The 10,386-nt window shown below is 34.2% G+C and overlaps 2 protein-coding genes across 4 annotated transcripts; one reads left to right on the plus strand and one right to left on the minus strand.

Moving 5' to 3' along the window:
* The first annotated feature begins 2,409 nt into the window (after nucleotides 1-2,409).
* Nucleotides 2,410-4,947, plus strand: LOC129317437 (glutaredoxin-like). Its single transcript, XM_054961766.1, has 4 exons — nucleotides 2,410-2,570; nucleotides 2,662-2,750; nucleotides 4,337-4,435; nucleotides 4,691-4,947. Exons 1-4 carry the CDS (start codon nucleotides 2,512-2,514, stop codon nucleotides 4,771-4,773), a joined length of 330 nt encoding a protein of 109 aa, XP_054817741.1. The 5' UTR covers nucleotides 2,410-2,511; the 3' UTR covers nucleotides 4,774-4,947.
* A 1,004-nt stretch (nucleotides 4,948-5,951) lies between these two features.
* Nucleotides 5,952-9,940, minus strand: LOC129317418 (uncharacterized). 3 transcript variants are annotated; one of them, XM_054961759.1, is made up of 9 exons: nucleotides 9,587-9,940; nucleotides 8,695-9,030; nucleotides 8,506-8,539; nucleotides 8,129-8,323; nucleotides 7,784-7,873; nucleotides 7,374-7,439; nucleotides 7,197-7,307; nucleotides 7,068-7,115; nucleotides 5,952-6,670 (listed from the first exon to the last, which is right to left on the minus strand). In XM_054961759.1, exons 2-8 carry the CDS (start codon nucleotides 9,027-9,029, stop codon nucleotides 7,095-7,097), a joined length of 852 nt encoding a protein of 283 aa, XP_054817734.1. In that variant the 5' UTR covers nucleotide 9,030; nucleotides 9,587-9,940; the 3' UTR covers nucleotides 5,952-6,670; nucleotides 7,068-7,094. The 3 variants fall into 3 exon arrangements, with proteins under 3 accessions (XP_054817734.1, XP_054817730.1, XP_054817724.1); XM_054961755.1 differs by having other exon boundaries at nucleotides 7,197-7,288; nucleotides 8,749-9,030; nucleotides 9,587-9,936; XM_054961749.1 differs by having other exon boundaries at nucleotides 7,197-7,288; nucleotides 9,587-9,935.
* Nucleotides 9,941-10,386: the final 446 nt, after the last annotated feature.

Below are 10,386 nucleotides of genomic sequence, written 5' to 3' on the forward strand. Positions count from 1 at the left end.
TAGTTTTAAGTAAATTTTATTTTAAAATCAATTATTTTATTTTATAAAAATTTGAATATTTAAATGATGTATAAAACTTAAATATATAGTATTTTAGTATAAAATGATCTAAAATGTAAAGAATTAATTAATATTTATTATAGTTTACATATTTAAAAAAATTATTTGGGTACTCAAGCCAATCCCAAACTCGATCTAGCTTGGATTGATTTTTTTTCAATTTGAACAAAAAATTCATTTTTTATGCACGACCCTAAAAAATTTTTGAGTAGGTATAGGCTAGCTGAAATTACTAGCTCTGAGTAGAGCTATGGAAGATGACAACCAAGTAGTCAATATTCTCCTAGATAAATTTTCAAACTAACAACTTCAAATTCGTATATATAAATCAAAATCCCAAATGCATGGAATTTTAAATTTCTTTATACATTTCAAATTAATTTCTTTATTACAACCCCAAGCATTTACAAGCACAACAATAGGGATAGGCAAAAATGACCTACCATTATGGTTGAGCATGTATAATGGATCCAGTTGAATAAGTTTAATAGGTTGATCAAACAAGTTGAATGAATTTTTGTCACCGTTAAGCCGCCGATGGTGTGTATAGTTTCAAAGTTTAAGAAAGGTGAGTTTCAAAGTTTTGAGTGTCATGGTTTGCGACGAGAACATGACACAAGTGTAATATAATGTTATAGCTAGCTTTAGTTGGCAATGAGCTTTAAGGGTTACAAGGCAATTTTTTGAGTTTCAAGTGTCATGGGTAGGTTTTAGTGGGTAAGTGGTGGAAACAGAGTGATTTCCTTGTATTTTAATAAAATGAGCATTTTGGTAATTGTATTTTTAAACTTATTTACCTTTAAGGGTGTGTTTAGTTCGAGAGAAAGGAGGGATTTTAATGGAACGGAGGGGAGGGACTTTAATGGAGAAAAGGTGAGGAGTTTGATATTACAATGTTTGGTTTAGGAGGAGAGGGGAAGAAAATAATTATATATGGTAATTTTATCCTCATTTTATTAGTGTTTAGATACTAGAGAAGCGCATTTGTATTTTTTGAACTTATCATGAAGGATATATTGGTCAAGGTGTGACAAATTTTACCCCTCCCCTTTCAATCCCCCAAATTTGGAGGGGAGGGTTTAGAGGCTAAATTTTAAAGCTAAACAAAGGGGGGGACAAAATCCCTTCTCTCCCCTCCCTTTCCCTCCAACCAAACATTCTTTAAATTTCTTAAAACTTGACAGTCATTTGATAATTTTGTGGAATTTTTGTGAATTTTGAATGATTTCATGGGACCTCATAGTAATTTTTCCAACTTAAAAATATAACTAATTAGAATCATTTTCAATTAAATGTTCTCCATAATAATTATTTAATAATATGGTGTCAGTCTCCCCTCGAGGGGGGAATGATGCTAAATTTAAGCATACATAAATATAGTCATAAAAATCATCTACTATAGTTTTTTTTAGAAAAAAATAACCATTTACATTGAAAGAATCGTTAAATCATTAATTTTGAATTGTGCCATTTCCTAATTTATACTCTCTTCATTCAAAAATGTAAGGTAAGAAATGTAAGCATACATTAAGTTAGATGTTAAAAAATGTAAGGCATTTTTAGTTTTTTGAGTGTAATTATTGTCTTTTTTTTTTTAAGTGTTCCTATTAATGGTAACTTTATTATAAGGTAGTTAATAGTGATAAATATAAAAAGATAGGGTTAGTTTTAGAGTAGGTAAGAAATTTATTAGGAGGTGATATTTAGTTAAAAAATATCTTATATTTTAAAACGAAAAGATTATATTTTATATTAATATATTGATTGATTTTCTTTAGTCAATCCATTGATTGATATTACAATTTCTTTGTTTGATGTTTTTTTATAAACCAACATAACAATTAATGGCATTTTTATTTTCCATAGTATTCACATAGATTGAATATTTTTTTTTTTGTATTATAAAAGGTGTAATTCGTTCTAGCTTTGATTTTGATAGTATAAACTCTGGCCAAAAAAAGATTTTGATAATATACACGTGGGGACATTGACGTTTTATATTAAAAAAAGTGTTGATATAGATTACCAATATATATATATATATATATATATTGCATGAGAGCATCTAGTATCCAGTTCACAAATGTGGGGTAAGTATCACTCGAGAAAATTTACCACATTGGCTACATTTTTAAAAATTTAAACTTAAAATCTTTAATTAAGTTAGGATCACTCTTTGCCAGTTGACCAAAGTGTTCGGTGATGATATATACATATACATACATTGATATTTTGCGTGTAATATTGGTTTTTGGTTATTAACAAAATGACTTGTTTTTGCTCAAAAAAAGATACTGGCGGAGGAAAACGATGCACGCGGTTGGCAGCTGCAATAAATAACCTCGGCCGCGGAAGCATTTATCATAGTAATTCATAACTGCGAGTTAAAATAGTGGTTCGGGTCGCAAAGAGAAAGAAGGAAGGGTTCCGATCGAGATAATAGGCGCAAACATGGCGGCACTGCCCAAAGCCAAGGAGATTGTTTCGTCGAACCCCGTCGTCGTTTTCAGGTTTCTCTCTCGTCATTTTCTCTTTTGCACGAGATTGTTGTGCGCGGATGCCAATTCCGAAATAATTTCTGTGAATGGTTGGTTGTTACAGCAAATCGTATTGTCCGTTCTGCGTTGATGTGAAGAAGCTTTTGACTAAACTGGGAGCCAACTATAAGGTCATTGAGCTCGATTCTCAAAGTAAGCACTATTATTTTATTTGCTCGGCCATGTGCTTTTTCCCCTTTTAGCATGATTCCTCTTTTGTTTCACTATGCCATCTATTTATTTTAAATAAACATGATTCCTGTTTTCTGTCGGTATGTTTCATTTGATTTAGTGTTAGGGAAATATGCAGTACGATAAGAAGAAAATAGGCTTCGAGGCGTGAATAATCATTGTCTCTTTTAAGGAGTGGAGTGTTCACTGTTCAGTAGGATCACTAATAATGGTTTCTCAACATAACAAAGCCTCTTGAAAACTGGTATTTAGACTTTGAAAAATGTCTTTCAAAAACCGTCTTTAAGAGTTACGACACATTTTCATGTGAATAGTTGTACCTTTCTGTAATTCATGAATCCTTTCAAATGATTCGTGAATTATCTTGTGCGAATCATTCAAATCAAATCCTTTCAAATGATTCAGAAGTCCTCTATTTATCTAGTAAGCCCTGATTCCAGGTTCAAGTCATTCAAATCAATTATCTTGAGCATTCAAAGAAGGCTTCTCGTTTGTCTAGTTATCTTACATGTTTCGTTTTCTCTCCAATGCAAGACATTGAATCTCACCAGTATTACAAACTATTCCAATATTGACGATGGTTTCACGGATTTGACTTTCTTTCTATCGATGTTTAAATGCATTCTTTCTGTTGATTTAATATCTTTGAAATTCATTTGGTAAGGCCGCAAAATATCAAATACAGTTCTGTTTGGTGCTTTTGTGTGCACGCCTTTTTTCAAAAATCTGCTTGGCAGTTCTCCATGGAAGAAATTAGTTGATGCAAAACCAGCTTGGTTTTGAAGAATTACAGATACATGTGATCGTGGTTTTTAAGCATATACATACCTGGATGACAGTATATATAGCTTTATGATTTAGCATCAGAGAGTAAACTCTATAGCAAGAAGTTGAAGATGTAAAATAGTTTGAAAGGATACTTCTCTCAATCGGTTATAAGTTATACATTGTATGCACGATACCATCAAGAAAAACACACTTTTAAGCATAAACTTGTATACATCATGCCTACTACTTGTTCTGTTTTAATTGCCTTTAGAACTCTTTATGTATTTTACTTGAAATTGATTTTTATGGCACGCTGGTAATTTTTTACGTGTGTAATAATGTTGTTTAAAAGAAACCTATGTGGTCGTTCTTGAATTTCAGTGATCTCACTGTCTGCTCTAAAAGGAGCCTTTGAGATTAGAGATGCAAAATTAAACCCCTAAAAGAAAAATTCATTCTGCATGTTACCGCAAATTTGCTGGTTGCACCTGGATATTTTCTGCACGTTTGAGCCCCCTAGCACCTTCAGTCTCTGAATGATTGGGTAACCTGTACCACTCCTGCATATTACCAGAAGTACTCTAGTTTGCCTTGGGAAGGTGACTTTCAGCATTGCTTTTCACTATAAATATCACAAGGGTAGTGTTTTCACCTAGGTGTTATCAAGTTCTACAATTTACTGCTGACTTTACCTGTCTTCAAACCCACTGTTTTTTCTACCCGTTATTTTATTCTCACTTCTGGTAATCGGCTCATAAGAATGGTTGGCCATGGTGCAGGTGATGGAGGTGAGATTCAATCTGCATTAGCTGAGTGGACAGGTCAACGAACAGTGCCAAATGTGTTTATTGGAGGAAATCACATCGGTGGTTGTGATGGTAAGATTTAAACTTCCTTATTTTCCTTTATAGATAATAAACTCTGTAACAGATCTTCTTAGTTATTTTAGAGGAAGTTCCGAGAAAGAGGAAGGAAGAAAGGCAGGTGTGAAGACTCACATCCCTGTCCTTTTCTCTTTGAACTTGCCCTGACATTGATTCCCGAAGATCCCGACTGAAGTAAACAGAAGCTTCGTAATATTAAATTTCATTTCATGTACTTGTTAACCTTAATAATTTTCTGCTTTTATGAAGACACAACTGCATTGCACAATCAAGGGAAGCTGGTATCTTTGCTAACTTCGGCTGGGGCTCTTGCTGCTGCTACTTCTACTTGAAAGGAGCGCAAAAGCTGTCATGTAGTTATCAATATTAACTACTATAATAAGGAACAGGTTCAACTGTCCGGTGGGACTTTGGATTATGCATAATAATCCTTGAAACTCTAATTTATTTTCCTCATTGTAGCCGTTGGAACATCTTTTCTATCAATCATAATAATTGAATGAAAATATGCTAAAATAATTTAAAAAGATAACCTAATAATTTTAAAGATTATATTTATTCAAATCTAATAAAATAAAAATTTTATATCTAATTAATTCTGTATTCGGTTACCTATATAATTTTTTTGTCATGGCCAGTAAAATCATTCTTGAAGTAATTAAATTATAATAATGTTTAAGGATAAAATTGTTACGATTTAATTACTCGATTTAACTTAAATTTATTTTTAAGTCAGTCAAGTTAGCAGTTAATGTGTGCTCATTTTATGTTAGGGATGATATTGCTATGATTTAATTACTTTAAAGTGATATTATTATGACAAAGTTTAAGACAATAAATACTCCGAGAAAAATAGTTTTTGACAAAAATGAAACTTAAAAGAGAAAAAGCTTCACCCTGGGGATTGGCTTTGCTAATTATGGGTGGTGTGTATTTGTGCATCGTACTGTATATGTCTATTGATACATAGTAAACACAGACGAGGACACTTATTTTGAAGAGGAAGGCACCCAGCCAAGTCTAAAATAGGAAGTTTCTGGAGAAGGTTTTTGTGGGTGATAATAATGCGCGCGCCCGGGTGGGTATATAGTAAAAGCATGCATATATATATATATATATAAACGTCTTTAATTTATTTTCGCAAGAAAGAAAGAAAGAAAAGGGTATTCCACAACTCCATGTCCCTCCCAAAAGACAATAAAACATAAGTACAGAATACTAAATCAACTTTGAAAATTAAATTTTATCTTAATGATCTTCAAATGCCATCTAGAGATGAAAGCTATGGAAGCCGTGTCATTAATAAAAGAAAAAATGAACAATGAGGCTCATTTTAAATTTTGAACAAAGTAGAGTCCAGCTCAATAAAACTAGTAATCTTGTAAGTTCCAAGTTGTTTCAATTTCATTTTGCTTGATTGAGAAGCAAAGCACGAGTATAAACCGTCGTCCAAGCTAGTTCAAAACAAGCTGGGCACTAGCAGGCTCGTGAAAAACGGGACGACAGGAAGTTTAGTGAACTTGGCATTCACCCTTATAAATGACATCGTATTTTCCAAAGAACACAAAAGGAAGAACAGATTCAATGCTCGGCAACTTTTGCTTCCCAAATACGGCAAATATTACAGTACATATATAGCAACAATAATTTTTCTCAACATTATACATGTCTGAAATTCCCAAAGTGACCATGCTCATCCTATTTTGTTTCCATCTAAGGACAACTATGGACAGAGAGATCTCATATTGTAGAGAAGTCGATGGCTAAACAAATTATCACCAAGTCATCTACAGGGAACAAGCAAGAACACCTGCGACCGTGGATCCAACAGAGGAAAGGAAGAAAAGTACCAGGACAAACAAGCTGTTCCTCCAATTTGCTCCTGCAAATTATTCTCAACGTCTGCTTTAAAAAAAAGTTGGCTTGTTAGAAGCGTTAAATTCAGTTCTTGGAAGCTTCAAGTATTATATTGAATGAATGTTAGTAATTTGTTTGATTATATGATCCTTTGTTGTAGGAAGAGTGCGTAAAAGAACTCATCCATGCACTCTGCAGTGAGGAAAGCTGAATTCAGTTTGGAGGCGGCCATCCTAGAAACACTCTCAAAATCTCAATCTTTAGCGTTGATGAGAGGAAGGGAACCATTTTGACAGAAAATAATGTTTCAAATCGACAATCAGCACAAACAAGCCATAACATGGAATATGCATCAGTGCCATTACAAAGTACCTGCCATTCACCAGAAACCAATAGGATTAGCATTGTAAAGATTACAACAAAAAAGGAAAGTAGAGAAACTGGAAATTTTTGTGTAAATTTATCGCTGATTTTAATCAAAGTTTGCACTTTTAACCTTTTTTCTAAAAGGAAAAAAAATTACGCCATCATTCACAAAAAAACCTTAACCATAAGGCGGTACCCTTTCCCCCAAAACTACCCCTGAGATGTTAAAATATTGAATCTGGACAGCCAAGCCATCGTGATAAAGAGAACTCTGGCTGTCAACTGTGATCATAATATGCCAATATCTAGAGGTAATTTATATAACCTTGCTTTGCACTTGCTAATGTTATACCGTTTGAATTGACAATATCCAAATGTCGTTGAAAAGAGTGAGATACCATACCATAGTGGAGCATAGGGTAATGACAAATCAAGAAACGGATATGGCCACCTGCAGTAAGAAGATTGTCAATATGTTCTTAGATAAATAAATGTGTTGAGGTTTGACATGCAGAAGGACAGTGAAAGTTACCAAATTGACACAAAAGCATGAAGAATCCACTGAAAAATGACGAAAGCGCCAGTCCATAGCACAAAGAAAGAGATCCGAAACCAGGGCAGTTGCTGAAAGGTGTAGGTCACACTAATTTAGCGTCAGCCTTGAGCAATTACCCCAAACAATGAGAATAAAGGCCTTGAAAATATTCACCAGGCAATTTAAAGCTGTATCTCCAAGAAGCAAAACAACATTCAGTGTATGCATGTTCACTGTCATCTACACAAGAGAAGATCGATCAGATGAATCTTGAAAATGGAAAATAATGGATACCTGCCTGATGCAATAAAATTAATTAAATATTCTATATATGACTATTATTGCTTTTTGTTAGGCTCTGTGCTTCATTTTATACATATCAAATGATGCTATATTTGATGCATGTGTTTTTGCCCCAAAAGCAAAAAAAAAAAATTAATTTTTTAGCTTTTCTATGTTCCAAAATCTGTTGCATTCTTTATGAACCACCAAGAAAAAGAAACAATCAACCACTATTGCAAACCAAGAGCAACGAAAGCGTAAGAGTGTAACAGTAAAGAAACTTTTTACGGTTTGGTACTCACAAAACTTAAATCATAATCCTTGATGGTGAGAAATGGGAATATAACGAACCAATATACGCTATCTGTAAGCATCACTGCCCCTGCATTCGTCTGTTTAGAGATATAGTTAAATAAAGAAATATAAATGGAAGCTAAATGGAATATATATGCACCTGGAATACTGAGCACATAAAAATCAATGAATTGAACAAGCTAGGCAAAATCAAGCATATACCGAGAGGGGGGGGGTGAAAAGAGATGGAAGAAAGGATAGAAGATGAGGCCACACTTGTAAACGTCATGGGAAGTACGGACACAGGAAAAAATAACAAGCAAATATGAGGGAAAGCAAAGCAATCAAGCTACCTGAAATAGAACTTCAATAATATAACTCAAAATGCCTATAACTCGATTTTCACACGACAGATTTGTAGAATTCTGATGCAAGAGCGGTGTCCTTGACCCTTGCTCTGCATCTGTTCCAGCAAAATTAAAATTAAAGGTGCTCCTTCTTGATTTTTGAAACTGATGGCACCCATACACAGAGATCATAGATGCACACTACAGAAAAGTACAAGGTGTGAGATTCAAATATGTGAAGACTTCAGAAATTATGCTTTCTGTGAAAGCTTTTGCCCTAGCACCACAAATTATATATACATTATATGCAATACATATTCATCAAAGGTCAACTTTGTTTCTAATTCAACTGAAGACTTATAAGAAGAATGCAAGGGATGTACCCCAAAATAAATGGTAACTAAAGTAAAGGTCCACCTGCAAGAAATCCATAACAACCATAAACAAAAGTTAGCATTAAGTTTGGATAGAAATGGAAAATATATTTTCCAAAGTACGAAGAATGTCAAAAACATCATAAGTGAATTTTGACTCCAATCATGATGCTTAATCAATATTCTACCATGACTTACTGAGTGTAGTATAAATAAATGGCACTGGTGTTAGTGAGAATTTTAGCTACTAACGTCACCACAAGCAAAAAGAATGCAGCAACTCGATAAACTAGCAAACAGACTGGGTGAATTTCTTTTAGGCATGGTTTCCATGCTTCATCACCACATAAAATCCGGTTCCCGTCTTGTTGGTTTTCTCCTTTTCCAGGCGTCAAATGGCGTGAACCTTCACGCTTCCATATGATAAACAATGCAATAATCATAGGCAGTAAAACTGAAGCTGAACACAGTAAGACCCTCCAGTTTAACCAATAACTAAGGTTGGTTATACGTGCGGTATTCTGCAGCTGCATCCTGCAAGGAGAACCGTGGCCTTATACTATAATGTAATTATTCAACTTTATTCAGCTTTAAAAAATGAAAGAAAGAAAGAAAGAAGTGCTCCGAACACTGCAACCAAGAATTAGCCGAACCTACGCAACCAAAATACATTTCGTGAAAAATATAGAACAATGACAATCCAACAGTATTATTCTCTATTAGGCTGATAGTAAGTATCCAGATCCTGAATAGTGCATGAAGAAATTCTAACGAGTGTTATCCTTTCCCATAATGAATGTGGCAGATTGTAAGAAGACAATACATTTGCAGACAATACCCTGCACTCAGATTTTATCTCGCAATTGATTGATAAACTTTCTCGATTTTGCAACCCAAACGAAAAGTCCCATATTAAAGCATCCTAGTTAATGATTGTGCATCCTAAATGAAACGCTGATTTTTCCCCAGCGTCATCACACTCAAACAACAATAACCTTGATTACAATGACACGGCAAAAAAAAATTGAGGGAAGCAGAAACAATCGAAATTTTCAAAGCGCCCCTAACGAATTTAAATGCGGGCGAAAACCTGGTGGAACTTTGCGGACTGTGGGAGCGGTGGGAACAACGAAACGTCACGAGACCGGTTGGCGCCAATGAGAAAGTAATCGCCTAGCGGGGGGGAAATAGGAATCAAGCTTTTGATCTGTAGCAGATAAATGAAGGAGAAGCAGCCGAGCAGCGACTTCCGGTTTCGTCTTCCTTAGGAGCTTACCATTCAGCTAAGGAACGGGGAAAATGATTTGCTTCAAATTCGGCAAAATTTTGCGAAAATTACATATTGATGGCTTTATCCGTAGGGGTGGAATAATTATATTCATGTTAAAATCATGCAGCAATTCCACGTTCGCTGGGTGCCGGCTCTGTGCTGTGGTGTCGGCCTCGTGTTTCGCTGTTTGAGGCCTCGTCATTAGTAATTCTGGGCTCGTTAAAATTTGCCACGTTTCAATTTTTTTTGGATCAAATTTGCTTTGTTGTTGTTCTTTGTCTTGAATTGATATTTCGCTTTAAATATTTTTCTTTCGTAGAAAGTGTTTTTATTTATAATAACTACTCCATGAAAAAAATGCTTAAAATTCCTGTCACTCGGCTTGGTCATGGGTATTTATCTTAACTCAGATCTTAGCTATTGTTTAAATTTTTTTTTTTAATGAGATGGAATGAGGTGAAATGACTAAAAATTTTATGTCATTGTTTTGAATGATTTTTTTAAGGGGAGTGGAATGATTTGGTAGCCTTCCAAATTATCCTGAAACTATTTTTTCTAACCCTAATTTAGAAAGTTAGAATGGAATAGCTTAATATAAATAATATTATTGTAAAAATATT

This window comes from Prosopis cineraria, unplaced genomic scaffold (assembly GCF_029017545.1).
Source record: "Prosopis cineraria cultivar Desert tree isolate PC_DT_omini unplaced genomic scaffold, ASM2901754v1 PC1, whole genome shotgun sequence".
Lineage (NCBI taxonomy): Eukaryota > Viridiplantae > Streptophyta > Magnoliopsida > Fabales > Fabaceae > Prosopis > Prosopis cineraria.

Bases quoted from the DNA above. Each gene is read 5' to 3' on its own strand.
- LOC129317418 (XM_054961749.1), bottom strand. From the start codon at position 9,029: ATGCAGCTGCAGAATACCGCACGTATAACCAACCTTAGTTATTGGTTA. The intron at 7,874-8,128 runs GTAGCTTGATTG...ATCTCTAAACAG, and splicing joins TTATTGAAGTTCTATTTCAG to ACGAATGCAGGGGCAGTGAT. The intron at 7,289-7,373 runs GTGAATATTTTC...TACACCTTTCAG, and splicing joins ATACAGCTTTAAATTGCCTG to CAACTGCCCTGGTTTCGGAT.
- LOC129317437 (XM_054961766.1), top strand. From the start codon at position 2,512: ATGGCGGCACTGCCCAAAGCCAAGGAGATTGTTTCGTCGAACCCCGTC. The intron at 2,751-4,336 runs GTAAGCACTATT...GCCATGGTGCAG, and splicing joins CATTGAGCTCGATTCTCAAA to GTGATGGAGGTGAGATTCAA. The intron at 4,436-4,690 runs GTAAGATTTAAA...GCTTTTATGAAG, and splicing joins TCACATCGGTGGTTGTGATG to ACACAACTGCATTGCACAAT.